At 39.3% G+C, this 22,937-nt stretch overlaps 1 protein-coding gene across 6 annotated transcripts in view; it reads right to left on the bottom strand.

Annotated features, from left to right (window-relative positions):
* Positions 1-17,408, bottom strand: part of TSC22D2 (TSC22 domain family member 2) — a 57,182-nt gene extending 39,774 nt beyond the window's left edge. For 3 of the 6 annotated variants that reach the window (XR_001305975.2, XR_001305990.2, XR_001305985.2), the window contains exon 1: positions 14,382-17,408. Coding sequence is in view for 2 of the 6 variants with exons in the window: in XM_001925630.7 (XP_001925665.4) it covers positions 2,350-2,421; positions 14,382-16,360 (2,051 nt within the window). In the remaining 4 variants the exon portion in view is untranslated. Of the gene's footprint in view, positions 1-2,349; positions 2,422-14,381 lie in introns of all 6 variants that reach the window. The other 3 variants (XR_001305966.2, XM_001925630.7, XM_005652407.3) reach the window with 3 other exon arrangements.

Raw genomic sequence — 22,937 nt, 5'->3', positions numbered from 1 at the left:
TTCTATTTTAAATGGGGGAGAAAAAGAGACCATTAGAGAGCTCTAAGTCAACGTGAGAAAGGTATACTAGTTACTTATATTTTGATTAAAAGATAGTCTGCTAAAAGAATCCTGGGAAAAAAAAATCCCGGTCTTTCAAGTAAGGCAAAACCAAGGATCTTCAGATATCTAGGTCAAATTTAATAAAAACCGGCACAGGGCTTAAAAGCTGCCCTTACTGAGAATGATTTCCAAGATTTCATAAATAGAAGCCTGAAATACAGTATCTAATGACAGTGATAGGGAAATTTATACCTCAAAGTAAGGAGATAATAGAATTCATAGTCCCTTAAATCCCTGAACGGTTCTATTTAATAGAATCACCTTTGAAAAACATGATTTGCCAAATTATCAATAAAATTTTAAGAAAGCCCTAAATTTGCAATAGTAAAAAACAAAGAAATTTGGTGAGATGTTTTTCTGAGCTTAATACACATAAATCTTCAACCCAACTGCAATGAAAAAGAAAAAACAGTCCCACAAAACTTTATTAGATAATAACCTATTAATAAAGCCAGACACTACTGCTCTTATCAATTTAAAAGTAATTAAGCTAGGTGAAAAGCTAAAAGAAAGCTACCACTTTCTACTGGGTTGGGCTTGTCAATTTGGTACCAACATGCCAACTTACAGTGAAGAATGGCTAATCTAGAATATAAGTCCTGATTATATTTTAGCACTAACACACTATAGACCAGTGTCTGTTAAATTTCTTCGGTTCTACATAAGAGACTCCCAGGAGAAGAGAAAATATTTTCAACCCACCAGAAACTACAGATACTGATTCCTTAAATGTTTCTGGTATCTAAAAAAAGAAAATACATAAGGAGTATGTAAGCTGTAACAAATGATCAGCTGCTTTATAATGAAAAAGAAATCTTTTAATATCAGATCCAAATTATAAGAAATAAAGCTCAAACTTTTCCACATTGTTTTGATGAAAATAACAGGTATCATTCATATTGATGTCACGGCAGCTGATAAAAGTTAGCTATTTGAAATAAATTACCACGTATCTAAAAACTATTCTATTACACTTCTAGAGTGCTATTTTTCCTTTTTCTAAGGGAAAAGTATAAAGTATACCCTGAAGTACTCACCCTGGCTTCATCTATTTCGTCATTTAAATGAGTGAACTCTCATGCTTGTTTCATGCCACAATTTACATTTATCTTAATTTATATTGCTATAGCTGTATAATTTAAAAACTGAATTTATAAACAAAGTACTATACATTTTAAAACTTCTTGTTCTACAAGTAACCATTTAAAAATACTTTTAGTTAAGTAAGGGATGCATCACCAGAAAGACAGTTTGTTAGAAAATTTGAGTAACACATACAAGCAAGTCAAGCCTAAGAATTGACTGTTATCATTTCTAGGCAATGTAGACCATGTCTTAACATGACATGTACATGCACTAAGAAATAATATATTCTAATGAAAGAGACGGTGTAGTGTCCGTGAGTGTTATCCAAACTATGCCAAAGGAAACAAATGCACTGTCAGCCAGAGTTAGAAGAATCTAACAAAGGTTTGTGTGAATTTTAAATACACTGTTTGCACTCAACTTCTATTAACTAGATACAGAATGATGGAGTGCTAATATTCAGCAAAATAAGTGAACAGAGCATATACTACTTAAAATGTGCATTAAGCAGAAAGATAAACCAAAGTATCTGTTGTCATACGTGAACTCCAAGATTTCATTCTATATTTTAAAAAGTTAAAAATATAATTTATATAACATTTCTGTGAGAAAACAAGCTGTTTTAGGGGTTTATAAAACAGTAATGTAGATCTAGTGAATTCTAGCAAACAAGCTTGAAGTTAAAGTTTCTTGCCAAGAATTAAACAAAGACTCCCACTTTGATACGTCTTTTCCCTCCTCCAATTTCCTAATATGAAATAACATTTTGCTTTGAATCACTAAAGCTTTTACCGAAAATCATATAAAATAGCACAAAATTAAAATAACTGTAGGTAGTTTATTTTATAGACTATATTTTAACATTAAATAGACATAAACAAGTGGATATGTGGATATTTCATGTAATCAAGTCCAACAGAATATGTCCTTCAAAGAAATGCAAGTGCAGTAAAAAGAAAAGTAGGTTTATATTCTGTTTAAAATATAGATTGTCCTTTTGGTTTATTTTGCTGCTTTGTTCCATGCTAGATACCAAGTGATCTCCCCCACCCACTAAAATAATAAAGATCAGTTTCAATAATGAGAAACCAGTACAGTGCAAAGCAATTCAATTCATGCATACATTTTTACATGTATGCATCCATATGTAAGTATTCATACCTATCCCAGAGGTTCTTTGATTCCTGAATCGTGTTCAAATGGAACGCTTGGTAGAAAGCAGTTGAAGGATTCCTGTGAGATCCAAGAATCAAATGGAAATGAGGTTGAGAAAGTACAGTAAAATGATGGAAGACTGAAGATTTTAGATTTCTAATACAGTGTAACTGCATTAATAAAAAGAGATAAAAACACATAAGCTTGATTAAAAACATTTCAAAAGAAATTTAAAAACTGGACAAAATCCAGTAGACCTTGACAATTTAGGATCACAGTTCTAAAAGAAAGGGGTAATACAGATCAAATATTTACTAGCACCCAGTTGTGTGTGTGTATATACATTTATATACATATGAATGTGACCAGATTATACCCTAATCATTATTCTATATCAAATGCCTTTATAAATCCCTACACATTTAGCAGTTTAAAAAACTGTTCTCAAGTACAGTATTCACACAAAATAAGTGAAGCTATATCTTCATAGTATAAAAATTCTTCATAGGATCTATTTGATAGGGTTTTGATAGGTTGAACTCGACACAATTTCCACTTTCGGAATTCATTTATTTATGTGCAGTTTCTCCAGGTTAGGGCAAAAAAAAAAAAAAAAAAAAAGGTGTTGCAATGGGAGGGCAGTTTTCTAATTTCTTGATTTGTACAGTGCCCCTTTAAGGGGTAAAGGCTTAAACACCTTAATAACCATCCATCTACTATTCCCTGGAGACACATTCCCTAGGGACCTAACTATAGAATCTTGATGGGGCAAGATCCCAGAATGCTTGTTTCACTGCACATCTCAGGAGTGTTTTCTCAGGGGATTAACTTTTTGACAAACCTGCTCTTTTTTAACGGTTCCCCCTCCACCTCAGCATATTTCCATGATCTCCCCCACTCCCAACCCCAGTACATTAGGGAACTAACAAAAACTTGCCACACTGCTTTTAAAATTTTTGACCTGTACTGCAGCAGAACAGCAGCAGCAAGCTAAGAATATATGTGCTGATAATATATCAGACACTATTCCAAGTGTTTTACATTTATTAACTCAATACTACAATCATCCTAAGAGATAGGTGCTATTATTATTATCATCGCACAGATAGAAGTAACTTGCCTCATGTCACAGAGCTAGTTAACTGTCAGTCTGGTCCCAGAGTTTATGTTCTTAAACCACTATGCTACAGCAGAGTTAAATTTTAACCTCTCTAGGTCTGTCTTTTTATCAGTTAAATGGTGATGTTACTATCTAGCCTTGCAGGGTGGTTCAAGAACTGAGACGATATATAAAACTTCTGGTGTTCAGCCAATGTCCAATAAATGACAGCTATTATTTTTATCAAAATGAAGTTCAGATACAACATGGCAAGTCTGAGACCCTAACTGGTGTCCTAGGAGAGTCTGCAGTATTGTATTAGTACATACTATTGTAGTAGTAGATACTGCAATATCTTAATAGTATATCAAGAAAGCTAATTTCCAAGTTCTATTGGAATATCAATTATGTATCAATGATCATCAAACAAAACACTCACTCAATAGAGTTCCATGATTTCAAAACTCAGATTAAGATATACTATCCATTTTTAGAGAAGAAAATTATTTTTTTGTCTTTTTAGGGACACATCCTTGGTAATGCTGGATCCTTAACCCACTGAGGGGGGCCAGGGATCGAACCCACATCCTCATGGATATAGTCAGGTTTGTTACCACTGAGCCACAATGGGAACTCCTATTGAATTTTTAAAAAATATTTTCTAGAAGGCATTTTTAATTTGAACCAGTAGAGTACCTTTTAGAAGATCTAGAACTGGGAAAGGCAGATAGATAATAGATGCCAGTGTGCCACCAAAACAACTGTTTGATTAATTAAGAGTCTTCAGTATGTGTACTTTTTTCCTCCCCTACTTCAACTCCTTTCTATTCTTTAATTGCTTCTCAATTTTTCTGTTGATTAGGTCTAAGGCAATCAAAGACACTGACGGGACCTACTAATACCAAGAATTAACGAGTTGCTAACTATTGCTTATTTAACAGTTTGTATCCTCTCAAGATGTACTGGTCAGGCCCCCTTTTTTCACTGTACTTAGAAAATCAGTCTACTACATTAAATGAAAGCCAATTAAACCAACTGAAAATTCAATTTTTTTTTTGGTCTTTTTTGCCATTTCTAGGGCTGCTCCCAGGCTAGGGGTATAATCGGAGCTGTAGCTGCTGGCCTACGCCTGAGCCACAGCAACAGCAACTCGGGATCTGAGCCTCATCTGCAACCTACACCACAGCTCATGACAACGCTGGATCTTTAACCCACTGAGCAAGGCCAGGGAACGAACCCGCAACCTCATGGTTCCCAGTTGGATCCGTCAACCACTGAGCCATGACGGGAACTCCTGAAAACTCAATTTGGCTTATTTATTTATTATTTATTTTTATCAGACTCACCCAAGACCATATGGGAACAAGTTTGCTGTTTACACAAATCTGTTTGGAGACCTTGGGTTTAAAATGAACAGGGTGACTCAAAGAGGAAGGTAGCAAATACAAGAGAATAACAATGAGTAAATTTGGAAGTTATATTGCAAGTTTGGAATTTAAAATTCATTAAAGAATATTTACAATATATTTTTAAGGGTGATATTCTTTCTTTTTTTTTTTTTTTTTTTTTTTTGCTGCATCTATGACATATTGAAGTTCTGGGGTCAGCAACTGAACCCATGCCACAGCAGTGACCTAGGCTATGTTGTGACAATGCTGGATCCTTACCCCACTGTGCCACAGGAGAACTCCTTAAGGGTGATATTCTTTAAAAGAACCTCAGATTCCTTGATTTTTTGAAAAATACAGTTAGGTTCGTATATACATATGTATTTAACTCAAATCAAATTCATATGCAAATAATTGGTTTCAAATAAAGTCATATGACTTTAAGTCATGAAATTCAGTATTGTTACAGCATAGATTCTAATAATGAAATGATTCTCATAAGTCAAATGTAGAAGTGAAAAAAGAACATATTTGCAGTTAGTCATGTATCTTGGGGGCGAAAAAAAAATCTGTGAAGTAAAACACTATAAATGGACCTAAAGTCTCTAGAACATGTCAGCAAATACACTTAAACTGCAAAAGCTGGCAGTTAAAAATCTCTTTTTACATATATATTCAAAATGAAGAAGCCATATGCAGTTATAAAATCTATGTACGATAGAATTTTTTAAATAGTTGAGATTCCAAGGATAAACATTTAGATAGCCTTATTATAAAGATATGAAATTTTTGGTTTCTGGACACTTAAGCTGGGATGTTATCCATAAACTGGGAGATTTTTTAGCAAATAGCAACAATTATTCTTAAAACACTGATTACCATTCAGTGATTAAAGGAGCCAAGTCTGTGAAACTTGGTTGGTCAAGAACTTCAAAAGAGCATTTGTAAATACTGAAGGGCTTAATAATCAAAGACTTCTCTTTTGGAAAGGCATAAAACTGAGGAAATTAAGAGTCCAAGGAAAACACTGTTAATGGGGATAATTTCAAGTTTAAAGCCTAGGAAATCTGAAGGCACCAAAAAACAACTGACATATTAAAAATTAGAAAGAAATATTGAATTTTATGCAGCTTTGGTCAAATTCTCTTCTGCTCAATAAATATAATTTGAAACCAGTTTTCTAACAACATATTTGATGTCAATGTAAACTACTAATCTAAATACAAAACCAATGAAGCACTTCTTAGAAGACTGAGCTGTGGTGTATTCTCGATTTTAGCCACCTAAAGGAAAATGCTGTTTTCTGACTAGTCTGTCATGTTAACTACCAAGTACATGAAAGTGGTACATGAGAAAGTAATTTAAATGTGACGAATGTCTATCTGCTAAACTAAGACACTATCTTTGTAGGGTAACTATAATAGGGAGGGAAAACATATGCATGTATCATACTTCAAAACTAAGCTACAAAAACTACTGAAGCTTAAGGGATGAAGTACATGAGCCCTGAATTCAGCAAATACCTTTTTCTTCTCTCATATCAAAATGCAACTTCAGGTATCTCTAAATAGAAACCAAAGATAAACAATAAGCAGAGGTGCAAGGGCCATCCAACATTATCATCTATGGATTTTATATCCTTTAGGTAAAAGGTAACAACTACAAATCAGTGACGACAGTAGCATTCCCTTCCTCCATCTTATAGTCAGCAAAATAATAAAACAAAACTAACTATGGGAATATTCAAGAGCTCTGGCTTCAGAGTCGGAGGCCTAAATCTGACCCTATGCTTTGAGTGACTCCCATCCTGAGAGCCTCAAGTTTCCTTGATCCATAAAAAAGGGGAGAAAAACACTCATTACCTTTGCTGAAAAGATAAATGAGATTACATAAACATAGGGTCTAAAACAATTAAGCCTGGTCTGTGTTTAATATAGAATTATAGTTTCTAAATTATGCTGTACAAAAATCAACTTCTGTTAGAGTATCTTAACATATACCAAGTATTTCATCATTATTAAGGTAATACTGAGGCATATAATACTTAGAGCCAGGTATACCAAACTATTTAGTACATTCTATTGGATGAGAATTCCACCTCTGGGTCTCAGAGCTCTCCTACGACTTCCTTATACACAATTTTATCATAAGATTTTAATTAAAAATATAAGTCACTGAAAAGGGTACTAAAATGGTTCCAAGATACATACTATTTTAACAAAAAAAGCTACAAGAAACACCTTTAACAGCAACCATAAAATTAAATGACAAAAATCTCAATTTCTTTCCTTCACATTTAAGCCCTTTACTCTGGTTACTACCAAATTATCACAACATGCTCCAAATCTGATATAATCTCACTTTTCTACATTTTTTTTTTACACAAAACTGCCTTCTCCTTCTACTTAGACAATCACCCTCTTCTTTCATCAGTGACTCTTTTAAAAGACTCAAGAGTTAGCTTCAGAAGCATACAAAAGTAATAATGGGTTGCTTCTGAGGACATAAACTGGGTGTCTAGAGGATAGACGTGGCAGAGAGGCTTTCAATTTATACTCATATATTTTGAATTTTGATCTAAGTATATTTATTACCTATTCAGAAAATTAATTTTAAACAGAAATCAGCCAACTTCCTCGCTATACCAATCTGACTTAATGTCCTAAATTTGTTTCCACTAGAACCTTAAATTTATCCCACTGCAGCCTCTAATGTATAACAAAGTGTACAAATGATAATTAGTTTCATATAGCTTGACATCCTGGAGGGCAGGATGGTCTTACTACTCAGAGAGCACAAAGTTGAATGATTGACATACTGCCACTTTAAATGCTTTCCTGGGCATTCGACCTACTTAAGGAGTATTTGTGAACTCCATTTTTTTGGGGGGCCACATAATAGCCTGGGGTTTGACAGGGAAAAGTTTAAGTTGGCGGATCTCTCTTGAAACATGTCTATATATGGACTTATACTTAGGAAATCTTAAAATTCAACCAAAGACTAAAATTCTAATTTTACCAATGAGGAAAAATCAACAAAGTTAAATGACCTGACCAAAGAAATCAGCCAAGCAGTGGAAAGGCCAGGGTTAAAACACAATTTGCTATACCACTTACTACATCATGACTTTTCTGGCCTGAAACAATGCCTCCTTTTCTTTGATCACAACCATGTTGTGTAAGTACACATTTAGATCAAAACTGAAGACTCTTGGTATGATTTGTAGCAATGTCAAAGGATGATCTGGGAAACAGTTTAGACACCAAGACACTGATGTTTCTGTTATGCATGCTTGCCATAATACTGTCTTAGGTATGTATGGATTGTTCACAAATCACTTACATACCTCACTTAATCCTCTCAAACTCTCCAAGGTAGGTATTATCCCCATTCTTCTCACGGGGAAACAAGGCTTAGTTAGAGGGCTAAATAACTAGTGCAAGGTCAAATGCCTCAAATATGTGGCACAGCTGAATTTCAGCCCAGGCATGTCTGACTCCACTGTCTGTAGTGTCACTCATATGATATGCTATAGTATGTAATTAAACACACTACTGATTAAGCTGATCAAGGGCCCTCTCTTTTTGTTTCTGTTTTTGTTTTCAAAGGCTAGGTCAACCATATAACAAAGATTTGCTTTGGTTTAACTAACAAAAATGGGGTAATTAGAATTCAGTTAGTAAACAGAATTCTAATTCTACTTCAGAAACCAGTTGGCCTTAAACTTTGCTTTGTGTCTCCTTCATGCACAGATTAAACAATTTACTTGTGTAATAATGAAGATGGACAGCATAAAGCATTACAAATATCATTTAAAACACACCAGCATTACTTATAATAATTGACAAATTATAGTTTCTCTCTCAATATTCTTTAGTCAAATTTTAGTGAGAGCCTATGGGAAAGGAGGCTTTAAGTAATTTAACATTCAGACGTCACTTATTTGTCTTGCCTGCTCTGATGAGTACAATCTATCAAGACATTTACTGTCTATGTCCTGGTGAACCCTATTAAAATTATTAACTCCATGATCTGTGGAGTTTTCACTTTACCATCAAATATAAATGTACAACTTAAAGAATGTGAGTGCATTCTTTTTAACAAAAGGTAGCTTGGGTACAAAGATACAAAACTAAATACTTTAAACTGAGTTTGGGCTTTAAATTTGAGAGGTAAGCAATCCAGAGTAGCACAGATGAAATTTAATTCACCTGATTTTAAAAGTAGAAATTATGCACATACTTTTTAGAGGTAAAGCAGATACTCAGTACACCTTTAATATTACCAGCCAAATTTCAAGTGTATACATTAAAATATATTTCATAAGTCATCAATGATGTATAAGAATAATACATTGGTTATTGCTCCTAAATCTTTACAGAGTCCCAATTTTGCCCTAAGCAATGCCAGATTAAGAGTATAACAAATATTGAGTAATGTAGTATGTGTAAGAATTGCTTTGGGAAAAACCTAAATTATATCAATGATTCATCTATACACATTCTTTGTTGATGCAATAATTCACATTACATCACCTAAAAGAACAGCCTCAAGTATCAAGTCCACTAGTTTAGTCTAAAGAAAAACAAACTTGGAGTTCCCATTGTGGCTCAGCTGAAATGAATCTGACTAGCATCCATGAGCATGCAGGTTCGATCCTGGCCTTCATCAGTGGGTTAAGGATCTGGTGCTGCTGTGGCTGTGGCATAGGCTGGCAGCTACAGCTCTGATTTGACCCCCAGCCTGGGAACCTCCATAGGCTTCCGGTGCAGACCTAAAAAAATAAGGGGGGGGGAGAATAAACAAATTTCAAGGATTTATTCCAATTCAGGAATTATGCTACACATACCTTTTAAATACTGTCAACAATTAAGATTTCTCATTAAAAATCTGCTTTTATTAATAAAAACTTAGAAAACAAAATCATTCAGGCTACTTTACCCAGACATCTGTTTTAGCAAAGCTTCTCTTGTGAAGAGTAATGCAATCAAGAGATAAACAATATCTGTTTGGAAAAGGAAATACATACTGGCTTAAAACAATTATTAAAAGAAGGAACTGGACCACTGTACCTCACTAGTAACAAGTGTTTCTGTTCCTTCTGAGACCATATTTCACATCATTTCACTGTATTTCCTTTTGCCCTGGTTATCTGCCATTACGCTCTACTCCCACAATCCCCCAGCTTCTACCATTTCAGAAAAGAAAAGTCAAGATCCCTTTATACTCCTCTATCAACCATTCCTCAGGGAAGAGACTGCATTCTGGTTTCTTTACCTTCTGATTGGCAGGGCTGTTCTTTGTCACTTGAGGACTCTAGAGAGCATGACTGCTTTTAACATCCTTTGGTATGACAAAGACCCCCTTTCCAAATCAGCAAGTACCAGATTTATAAATCCAGTTTCATGTTTTATGATTTCCAAATTAGTGCTATCAGAATTTCTGAAGAACAAATGGATTGATATTACATTTGTTCTGAGAAAGGAGAAAACATATATACCCTACCTTTAAAAAAAAAAAAAAGAAAAAGATTTCTCATAAAGGCAATTTAAATTTAGTTCAAGATACCCTCCACCTCTTACAAAAAAAAAAAAAAGTGTTACTAAAATAGTCACTTGGAGTGTATCTTATTCACACACATAAAAAAAGCCCTTATGTTTTCTTAAGATTTAACCAATGTTCTGCTATACAATTTAGTTCACACAAAATTTTAAACAACATGAGTGTCACTGTGAATAAAAAATGCCATATTCCTACCGAAACAACTCCTGGTTTGGGGAGTTTCAGGCAGTTTTGGACCATCAGCTATTCTGGAAATCTGTAAGTTCCTTAACTCAGAGCCAGGTTTATCACTAAAGCATATCAGCATGGCATTGTGATGCATGAATCAATATCAGTTTTTATACTAAATAATGATGTCACTCATACAGAGGCTACTACACTTTGATTACAAAATCCTTGGTAAGATTACTTCAGTAGGCATAAGATGATATCTAGTGTGATTTAAACATCAACTGTAAAGCTGCAAGGGAAAGTTACCTCCACGATTTAATATCTAAAGAACAATAAGCTCCAAAGAAATAGATTCAAGGAGAGAGCTTTCATTTCTAAAGACTAAATGCAGTAAGACTTTTTCAGAGCTCTAAGAAGTTACCTATAGATTTTAAACCAAGGTAAGAGGAATAGTTCTGGCTCCTGATACACATTTTACATATCTTCTCTCTTAATGTCAAGTAAAAAAAAAACTTCATTAAAAAAGTGTATGTATATATATTTCATACGTATATCTCTCTATGTAGATATAACTGTACAAACAAAATTTGTGTTTTATAGCACATACCAGGACACACCACTTAACATTCACAATTTATAATATTTTATCAATGTTCATTAGAAAACCACACAAACAAAACTATTAACAAAATAAAAGATATTTGCCACTAAAAGATCCTTACAATCAGGTTTTCAACAGTCTTTTGGTTGCAGTTGACAGTTCACAATTGCAGCCATTCATAAGAGTTCCTGGAATGTGGCCTAGAGAGTTCACATTGGTCAGCTATCTATAGAAAACGATCTGTACAGTGTTCTTTTTCCAAATGGGCCAGTAACATTTTGCACTTCCCTCCATTTACCAAAAAGAAATATGTTAAGTGTGTAGATAGTTTAACAAATTTTCTAATGTTCACTAAAGTATTTATGCCTTTTTTATGTACTGTATTTTCAACCATTATTGTATCCTCCAGTTTACAAAAAAATCAATCTGAAGAATCTCAATAACTGACCATAAGCTAGAATTATATATATATATATATATATATATATATAAACTTTCTGGTAATTAATAATACAGGTTCCATAAGCAATGTTAACCAAGGACCCAAGACTCTTCTTACTTTGCGTATACAACCTTTTTGAAAGTATGACAGTATATTAGGTCTGATTCTTTAAAATAAGTGGTGTCAAAATGAACCAATGCAGATCCCTGTATTAAGTAATGGAACTGCAATTACAAGATACCAATTTTTTAAAAGACAAACACATTTTTTTTTTTTTACAAATATCTTCTAAGGATCTGAAATTTGTCATAATTACTCAAGACCTCACCAATTAGTTTTAATTTACCTATGAATGACTGCAAAATAAAACTGTACAAAGATTTTAATTCAAGAAGGCAACCTAAAATCACACTAAAATTACAATTTTTTTCCCACTGTCTCCTCAACGTACTCATCTCGGTACTTGAACGCCTGGAAAAAACTGTGTTATTTAATTTCAAGCATACAATTTTAAAATGCCTTGTCTTTTACAAAGGCTTTCCATTAAAAAAACAAATTAAAAAAACAAAACAAAACTATTCCTACTTAATGGATTTATTCCTTCACCAGGTGTGTTGGTCCAGTGACAAAATAGTCAAATGTGTAGAAGATTACATCTTGGAAACTTCAGCATGTTAAATTAGAAAGCAATGAAAGACTATAACAAAAATTAGAGATGCACATTTGATCAGCAATGCAAACTTTAAAAGACTGGGTTGGGGAGGGAAGTGCCACATTTAAAATGGGACTATACACACATCAAAACCCCTCACTGGATTAACTGCTGCAATTGATAAGAACACTAATACAGCAGTAGTTCATGTTTGAAAATGAGATTCTTGAAGTTATCAACTCTTTTAAAAAAAAGTGAGAGAAGAAATAAATGTATCTTTGAGGTCATACCATAAATACAGCTCAGAGTTTCCATTTATCAACAGAGCTCTCTGCTTCATTCTGTATTATGACATTCAAGTTCTAGGGAATGTAATAAGAAATGCTGTATATTGAGAGATGTGAAGAGGAGGGAAAATACATTCTTCATTCATAGGTGTGCATGTGTTTTGGGGGTGGAGAGGGGTTGAAAAACTAGTCATAATTTCTTGGAGAGATATGTGGGCAGTGTACAACAGGAACAGAGAGGTAAGCAAATGGTTATTTACCAACCCATCAGAAAAAAATGGCTCCTGAGAGCTAGCAAAGGGAAGATGCCTGATAACTATTACCAAAAGTGAACAAATAAATTCAATCTGCATTTCAGAGGTGCCCCTACATGTGAAAAGTGAAATATGGCAGCAAGTGTAAAAAGGGATTTTTCTGAGTGGCTTGTTGCAATCAATGTCTTTACTTGGTAGTCCCATATGGATAAAATTTCTCAATGACTAGCTAGCTGAGGTCACTTATGAACACGTGGTATTCTCTAAAAGTTCTCAAAAGGAAGAAAGACTCCCCACAAGCAAGTCACCTACAAAAAAAGATGAACTTTGAATTACAAAAAGCAGAGAAGATGAATTTCAGTGAGCATTTGTCAAACCAACAGAAGTATAACAAAAACACAAGGCTAGTTAGAAATGAAAAGAATGTGAAGGAACTAAGAAGAAAATAGGAAGAAAAAGCTTTAACAGGTCTCACTGTATTCTACATACTAATTATTCTAGAAACTTATAAAAATAGTTCTGATCTTTTAACACATCTAAAATTAGCCTCTCTCAAAACAAAACCTGAGCAAATAAATTTCTAACTGTAAAGTACCTGAAAATTTCTCTGTAATTTTTAAATGTAATTTTTGGCAACAAGTCAGTTTTTAAAAATTTGCATTACAAATATTATGTCAAATTTTCATGTGACATTTCCTCAAAACCACTTGAAATCCTCATTAAACCATAACCAAACATCAACTGTAGTAGAATTGGTATGGCACACACCAATTTTCCCTTAAACTATTTTTAAAAGCATCCCTTAAACAGAGGAAGCAATTGTTGACATTTAGACTTTTACTATAAAATTACCCTAATTTCAAGAACTACCGCTTTCACTACTACCAGAGTCTCATACTTCCCTTTCCTAGAGTAAAAAGATTAATGGAAGATAAGAACATCTTTCTACTATGCTCTTCGCTTAAAAAAAAAAAAAAAAAAAAAGCATCTTAAGTCACTGAGAAGCCTCCTGACCTTCTATCCTCTGCTATTAAAGGGCTGAACCAAGATACCATCTTCGAAGCTGGATTTGACATTTCACCATTATTTTTCCAGCCTTTCCAGATACACTGGAGGACACACCTTACATGGTTCTTTCTCTACTGGAGGGCCTTTTGGTTTTTCAGAATGATAAATGTCTAGCTAATTTTATGTCTCAGTCTCAAAACTCACACTGACAAAACACTCTGCCATTAAGTGTTCAAGTGCGATTGACGTCTAAGAAAGGGACAATCCTACCGGGCATAACCTACAACCTACCACCGCTAAACTGAGAGCATTAAACTAAAATCCACCCTTTTGAATAAATGTTACATTCCTATCCACTTTACTGCTTCTAAACAACTGTGACATTTTCTCCTTACACACCTTTTTTACAATGTCTTTTGAAGAGCGATAAATCAATTTTACTGAACACAAACTAGTTTTTATATTTAGAAATGTTAACTGCCTCAAACCGAAAAAAGATCTCCCACAGCTGCATCCTAAACTGCAACGTTTGGTCAAGCATTCTCATCAAACATTTCAAATAAGATTTCCATACCTGTCTTCATCACCATCAACAGGAATAGCTATGCTGAATACAGAGGTGGCCAGACTGTTCATAGGTGTTAACTGAAGGGGGTTTGCCAGGGCATCTGCAACAGGAGGCTTCACAACAGGCTTATTTTCAGCAATGAGAGAGAGTGGTGGTTGAGGTAGGGATTCTGATTTTCTTCTAGTATCGTCAACTTGCCCGACCAAAGGCTGGGTCTGAGTCTGAAACTGGCTTAGATCAGACTGCGGGAGACTCGTCGGTGCACTGGCGGTGCCTGGCGCTAAGGGGAGCCCCACGTGCTGGATGATGCTGCCGCTCCTGCTAACCGGCGGGTGGCTGCTCAGCTGCTGCGTCTGGGCCAAGGGCGCCGGTACATTTGGCATAGTAACAGAAGTGGTAGACACACTAGGCACGCTGGGAGCCGGAGCGGCTGCAGGCACGTTTGGAACTCCGGGCACCACGGCGTGAGGGGCTCCAAGTGCGGTCGACGGAGTGCCGCTGCCACCCATCTGCGGCGGAGGCGCTGGCAGCGGCTGCCCGGAGGGAACCAGGCCTGAGGGCACCGCGCCTCCCACTACAGCCGGTGGCACTGTGGCCGGTAGACCCGGCGCGGCCCCTGCGCCCTGTACGGCGCCGGGCCCCGGGGCCACGGCTTCACCCGGCAGGGAAGGCGCGCCCATCAGCTGCACGCTCGAGGAGGCGGCGTTCTGGCCGGTGCCCACCGGGAGGCTGGCCGCCGCGGCGGGGCTCGCTCCGGCGCCCGCTGTCGAGGGCTGCGCTGGGCTGGGCGGCTGCAGGCCGGCCACGTGGGGCTGCAGGTACTCACTTTGACCGGCGGGCTGCACGGGCAGCAGATGGCCCGGCGGAATATGAGGCTGAGGATATGCGAACTGCTGGGACGGCTGCGCGGCAGCAGCGCCGACCGCCGGGCCGGGCTGCGGAGGCAGGGTCAGGCCGGGCTGCGCCAGGGTTACATTCGTCAGCGGCAGGCCCTGTCCGTTGGGCCCCAGGGGCACGGCTCCGTGCCCAGCGCCCTGGGGCTGGCTGGGCGGCGGGGCTGCCATCATCTGCGGCGGCCCGGCAGCGGCTCCCGGGAACGGCGGCAGCGGAGCCGAGCTTGGAGCGACAGCCCCACCTACGGGCGGCGGCTGCGGCTGCGGCTGCGGCTGCCCAACGCCAAAACTCTGCGGCGGGGCCGGGGCGGGTTGGCTCATTTTCTCCGACGGGGGTAGCTGTGACACAGCAGTCAAGGAACTGTCAGTTCCCGAGTCGGGCCCGTGCGCCCCAGGCATGGAGGCCACCACCACCACCACCGATCCTCCGGTGGCGCCCAGGCCGCTGTCCCGTTCCGCAGTCTGGTCAAAAGTATTGCTGTGCCTAATACAATCTCCGGACCGAGTCAGGACACTGCTATCGGAATCCCGCTCATAGTATTCCATACACGTCCATCGGCCGCGTCTGTAAGGCTCCCCGCTGCCGTGGTCCAGCTTGATCACGCGAAAACGGGAGCTACAAGTGGTAGGGGGCTGCGATGGGGCGGCAGTCCCCGGCCCGGCGGAGGGGCCTGCGACAGGGGGCACGCCGGGGGCCCCCGAAGAGTGGGCCGAGGTGGCGGCCGATGCCAGGGTACTGGCCAGCACCCCAGCCACGCTCCGGGTCGAAAGGGCTCCTCCTCCGTTAGCGGGAGCGGTCGCCGCGGCCGCCAGCTGCCCGTCCAGGAGGAGGTTGGGGGAGACGGTCCCAGGGGTCTCCGCATCCCCAACATTGTTGAGCGTCTCTTCGGAGGAGCTGCGCTCGCAGACTTCCTCGGGCCCGTAATCCGTGGCCCGAGAAACGTCGAATATCTCGGAGGAGACGTCCTCTGTGCGTGACTCGTCCGGGTCGTCCAGGCTCTCAGTGTCCTCAGTGATGCTAGTGGCCACCTGGGCCGTGGTGACACTGGTTATCTGGAAGCAGCTCTTCTTCTTGGCCGGCATCTTGGACATGGTGAGGAAGGCTGGAGAGCAGAGTGGCACGGCGGCTCCTCTGCGATCTTGCCGGAAACCAGGAAGGGCAGAGCACCGGCCCCCAAAGACAAAGTCCGGGTCCGCACCGGGGTCTGAGGCCCGACGCTGTTACGAGTCACGGGCTGATCTGGGCACCGGCTGCTCGGTGAGACATCCTCCTCCCGTTTCCTTCTCGATGTCGGTTTCTCCGGCTCTGCCCGGGTCTCACTCGCGCGGCGGCTCCTCCTTCCTTCTCGCCTCCCGCAGCCGCGGCGCCTCAATTCAATACCCCCAGTAGCGGCGAGAGCGCGTTTCCAGGGGCGGGCCGGCTGCTTCCTCCTCTTGTCTCCGGGCTGCCGTGGTCAGTCCAGCTCGGCGCTCGGCGCGGTCAGCAGGCCTTGGCTGGGGGTGGGAGTGGGAGGGCGAAGGGGAGGAGGCGGCGGCGGCGGCGGCGGCGTGAGGGGCGGTGCTGCCCCGCTCCGGCTCCTAGAGCCAGTGCCGGCGTCAGCTCCGAGCTCTCGGACGCCGAGGGTGGACGGAGAAAGAGTGGCGAGTCCGGAGCCGGGATTCCTGATTCAGCCAGGCGCCGCGGGCGGGCGGCGGAGCTTCGGCGCGGGCGGGCGGCCCTCCCTCCCCGGCTCTAGCCGGAGCTCAACCCCAGGGACATGTCGACCGTCTCTGGCGGAAACCCGCTCCGGGGGAGGAGAAAGCCGGCTCGGTCCTCCCCTTACACAGGGGGAGCCACCCCCGCAGGCGGGCGGCGGCGGCGGTCTCGGCCTCCCCTCGCGGCTCTTGAGAGAGTGAGGGGCGGCGGCCGGCTAGCCGGCGAGCGGCGGCGCTCCAGCTGTGTGAGGTAGCGGCGGTAGCTTCTTAGGCTTCTCCTCGGTGCGCCCAGTTCGCAGGTCCTGGAGAAACTGAAATTCAAACTGCTGAAGCGACGGCTGCAGCTCCCTCCCCTCGGCCAAGATGGGGCTGAAATGGCCGCGCCAAGGATGCTGGGAGTAGCAGCAGCCCCGCTGCTGCCGCCGCTGCTGCCGACTAAAATGCCGCCGCGCCGCAGCCACCGCCAGCGCCGCAGCCGCCGTTCCGTGACGCACCGGCGTCGTGACGTCACCGCCCCGCCTCCTCCGGTTTCCTGCAGTTTCGCGTGGAGGCTGGGGGGGCAATGGGCGGGGCTAAAGGTTAAGAAAGGGGAGCGGTTTTTTATTTAAAAATTTTTTTTATATTTTGCTCTTTCGGTCTTTAAGAGTTGAACAACTAAAAACTCTAAAATTCCAAGCCTAGAGAAACTTCCAGCCGCGCCAATCGAATGTTTTTATATCAGTTTTTTCCAAGACACTGGAAGACTGGAGATCATGTGCTTACTGTGTCTAATGTTTAGCAAAATCTTAGTGAAACAAGGTGATGGGAATGGGGGTTGGGGTATTTAACTAGAATAAAGAGGGAGGCGGCTGGAGGAACCGAATCACCTAAAAAGTCTTTCCTGAAAATAAATGTTATCTATTATAGTCAGAGGAGTGAAATGTTGAGAGAAATGGGGATGATTAACCAAGAATAGCAAGCCAGACTGAGTCAGAAAAAGGATCTTTCAGCCAGAAATTCTGTCTCAGGCAATGGCATCAGAAGATGGTTACTTGCCCAGGCTGAGGTCAGTTTAAAAAAAGATTAGAGGTTACCAACATATTCCTAATTTTCTTGAGTTTGTTGTGATTCCAGCATCGAAGAGTTCATTTAAACATCTTGAGACTGTTTTTACTTTCAGCATGAAATCAGCTTATGGGCTCCATAAATGTAGAACCTACTGCGTTAAATAGTTGTAGTTCTTTCTTTTGTTTATTCTAAAACTCTTAGTAGGAGCCAGAGTGTTAGATGGTTTGGATTGGGCCATGAACAATCAGAAAACGTTAGAAAGCACCCTTTCCTGTCCAGAAGTAGCTATGAAAGTAGTGGAGAATTTATCACCGTTTAGTTCCTTTCTGGTAGAAGAAAATGGTAAGGGCCATTTTTATAAACAGATAAAAAATGGTGAGGAAGGGGACTCTTGAACTTTGGACATACATCATTTAGGTAAAATCTAAGATGTCTTGATGTAAATCAAAATTTCCTCATGATGACTGACATAAATCAGTTAATCATTGTACTCAGTTCTCTAATTTTTGAAGAATAAAAATACTTTTTATCCCTAAGAATGTTCTGATAATTAAAATTTACAGTTTTTTTTAAGGCCCTCAGTTGTAAATAAAATACAGAGATATGTCATTTACCAGTAGAAACCATGCCCTCCAAACCCAAGTGACTGAAGACAGGATGTGAAATAAGACCACATAATAACATCCCTGTTTCTTAAGGGGGTGGGGGGGGAATAAAGGAACAAAGTGTAACATTATGCTGCTATTGTGGCAGAGATAGCTAATAGAATGTTTCATTTTGAAATGTGTAATTTCAGTAATTGCTGGAGACTGTTTTCCATCAATAAGATCAACTGGTTACATCCAATATGAATTTATAAAAACTTAATTTGATTTTGGATTGATTTACCAGATTGTTAAAAGCACCATCATCAATGGGTGATGTTGAGTGTGTGGCATTTGGAAAAATAAATATTGTATGCCTCTTTGGCCCATTATATTACCTTATTACATAAAATTATTGATTACTTCTTTTTTGGGGGAGAGTTGCACCCACGACATACGGAGGTTCCCAGGATAGGGGTCCAATCGGAGCTGTAGCCGCTGGCCTATGCCACAGCCACAGAAATGCCAGATCTGAGCCGAATCTGTGACCTACACCACAGTTCACTGCAATGCTGGATCCTTAACCCACTGAGCAAGGTCAGGGATTAAACCTTTGTCCTCATGGATCCTAGTCAGATTCATTTCTGCTGCACCACGATGGGAACTCCTTATGATATTTTTAAATCATACATTTAAAGGAAAAATCTTAAAGTAATCTGTAAGACCATTTCTCCTTAAATTACATGTAAAGGATTTATTAGGAAAAAAAGTGATGACAAAGATAATTTAGAAGAGATCAGTAAGTGGGCTATATTTCTGGTAAGGATAGGGTTAAAGGTGTTGAAAGGCATCTTAGCAAAAAAAAAATAAGATTTATAAAGTTAAAATGTTTTGTTTATAATGTTCTAGGATTTGTGTGTGCTTTTAAACTAATAAAATAGTTCTCTTGAATGTAAGTTTTCCAAAAACTTTAAAGGTTCTGGCTTCTTTTATACATTTGCTCTTTAAAAATGTAAGGAATTTATTGCACAAAATTTTTATGAAGAAATGATAAGAATTCTAGTTGTGAATAAGTCTGGAATAATTTTATAGAGGACAAAAAATCATGTAACTATTATCAAACTACAAAAAGCTATGTAATTTCTGGTTGGTCCACAAAAAATTAAAAGCCTTCACATAACTAATTAAAATGATAAAAAGCCAGGTATATATGCAAGTATGAATGCTGTCTGAGTGAAGAGTTCACAGTAAGCAACTTGGTAGTCAAACTCACTGAAATGGGGAGATTCCTTGGAGTAAGCCTTAAAGACCAGGAGTGTTAATGCAACTGGCCTGGCTCCACGCCTACACCCAGAACCTGTAGGTGAAAACTGTGGAAGCCTTGATTACTGCTCCAGAACCTCCAACTTGCCTGTTCTATACTTGGTTCTCCCTTCAAAAACTTAATTTGAGGCAATGTCTGGGAAGTATACTTAGGAAGAACAATGCAAGGGGAAAAATAACTTAGAAACGACTATTTCCACTGATTGGAAGCAGTAAAATAAAATAAGAAACAACTACTGTAGCAAGATCTTTTCATCATTTAAGAGATGATTCCCCCCAAATTCTACTAGGTTTATTATCTAACCAATTACCAGATAGAAAATTAATAGTCATAAGATCCTGGAACGTGAACCATATTCTCAAGAAAACTTGACTTTTTTTTTTTTTTTTTTTTTTTTGTCTTTTTGCCATTTCTTGGGCCGCTCCCGCGGCATATGGAGGTTCCCAGGCTAGGGGTCGAATCAGAGCTGTGGCCACCGGCCTATGCCAGAGCCACAGCAACTTGGGATCCAAGCCGCGTCTGCAAACTACACCGCAGCTCAGGGCAACGCCGGATCGTTAACCCACTGAGCAAGGGCAGGGATTGAACCTGCAACTTCATGGTTCCTAGTCGGATTCGTTAACCACTGCGCCACGACGGGAACTCCGACTTTTGTTTTTTTAAAGAAGGCATATTTAAAATAGTGGAGTTCCCATCGTGGCGCAGCGGAAATGAACCTGACTAGGAACTATGAGGTTGGGAGTTTGATCCCCCGCCTCGCTCAGTGGGTTAAGGATCCAGCGTTGCCGTGAGCTGTGGTGTAGGTCGCAGACAAGGCTGGGATCTGGTGTTGCTGTGGCTGTGGTGTAGGCTGGCGGCTGCAGCTCTGATTGGACCCCTAGCCTGGGAACTTCCATATGCTGCAGGTGCTACCCTCAAAAGACAAAAAAGACAAAAAAAAAAAAAATAGTAATGGAACATTAATCTAAACACTCTGGAATAGAGAAAAGAAAATCATACTCAGTAAAAATGAAGCAACCTGCCTAGGTTAAGAGAAGTAACCCTTGAGAATTAACACCATCAGTCAGACAGTGACATTAACTGGACAGCTTGTATTCTAGTCAACAAATTTTTCTCAGATTTAGAAATAACATGTTTATTTTCTTTTTTTTAATCACTAAATTGTTAGAAAAGTACAAAGTGGAGGACTAGTTTTCAGGTTCCAAAAGGCTTTTGCTGGAAATAAATATCAGTTGTCTAAACAAATAGTACATGATTTATTACCATGATTTTCCTCAGGTTCCATTTTTGGAACAATATCTTATTAATAACCCTCAAAGTGAGGCCATTGTGCAAGATTATCCAAAAAGGGGGAAAATGTAATGAAAGAAGACTAAGGCCAATGAAATTCCATGCATACTTTTATAAAGAAAAACATAATCTGATTGAGATATACAAACTCTACTTGAGAATGAAGTGTGTAAAATTTCCGCATTTAAGAAAAGTTCTATTAGATGCACTTCTAGAGTTTGATATATTATGAAAAAATGATATCTTTTTTTAATAGCGAAAATTTCCTTGAGTCCCAAAGACCTTTGAAGTTCAGGAAGAATACAGCAATTTGGTGGAAGAAAAAGGTGCATTTTGAATTAATAATAAATATAATAGCCTATTAAAGCCTGTTTTCTTTTATTATGGAACTTAATTTAGAATTCAAAAATATTAGTTCTGTGGTTTTGAAATGTCTTAAATGCTACAGTGTAAGGCAACTTCAATAAAAAAAATCTATTAATGACTATATTTTAAAAAAATTATACATGACCACTTTGGATAAAACTGAAGAAATTTATGTTATCTAATTGAGGAGATCTTGGTATCAAGAATAAGCTCCAGTTTGGCTATAAAATTGTTTTGTGACTGCTGACAAGTCTATTTATATGCAGTTTCCCTATTGCTAAGAAGAAACAACTTTGTGGTAAAGGAGTGTTAAACTACCAACCCTAGAGAAAGAATGGAAGAGAAACGTAACACATGTGGCAGTGTTTTGGCTTCTTTGGAAAGATAGCAACTCAATGTGGTACTATTGGCGGTAACACTTTCAATATAATTTGTTAATTTAAAAAGTTACTAGGTGTACACCATTTTGTGAAGAAGCCGTATTCTGTCATAAATGAGCTATTTACAGACATTTAATGGAATGCCCTTTGATAATGTGAATCATCACCATCTAGTCTGCCCTTATTGTCTATGTGAATTTGCTGTACGCACAGATGTGATTATGTACTGTTTCAAGTGGTGATATGCCTGTGATTTAATTAATTAATTAATTAATATATTTTTGTCTTCTTAGGGCTGCACCTGCAGCATATGGAAGTTCCCAGGCTAGAGGTCCAATCGGAGCTGTAGCTGCCAGCCTATGCCACAGCCACAGCAACACAGGAGCTGAGCCATGTTTGCGACCTACACCACAGCTCACTTCAATGCTGGATCCTTAACCCACTGAGCGAGGCCAGGGATTGAACCTGCATCCTCAGGGATGCTAGTTGGGGTCGTTAATAGCTGAGCCATTACAGGATCTCCTACCTGTGATTTTAAGCTGTGACTTTAACACTCACCAAAGAACATTGAAAGACATCGCCAATTGCTAGACTTCTGGATTATAGTTCCCTCAGTATGTTATTATTATCATCTGAATAAAGTTTAAAAAAATGTGTTTGAGTATAGAAACTTGTATAAACTTTATTTGGATATGAAGAATGGTCTAAATGTTCTTTAATAATCTGATGGTCATTCTAAACTGATTGGACAACTTTTACTTCATAGGAGCAAAGGGCTGAAAGGCACAGATAGAATCCTGACTACTTTGTATTTGAAGTTATGTTTTAATTCAAAACTAACTAGTTATTTAGTCACTGGCAACAAAATACTTTTAGCATTTAACTACAGAATACTTGAAATCCTACTTTGACAGCATTTGTTCTCTTTAAAAGCTCAACTCATGATCCATGTTTGCACAAGGATTTGAGTGTTGTTTAAATGA

This window comes from Sus scrofa, chromosome 13 (genome assembly GCF_000003025.6).
Source record: "Sus scrofa isolate TJ Tabasco breed Duroc chromosome 13, Sscrofa11.1, whole genome shotgun sequence".
NCBI classification, from domain to species: domain Eukaryota; kingdom Metazoa; phylum Chordata; class Mammalia; order Artiodactyla; family Suidae; genus Sus; species Sus scrofa.
The sequence above is the reverse complement of the archived record's forward strand: the minus strand, read 5'-3'. Positions and strand labels throughout refer to the sequence as shown.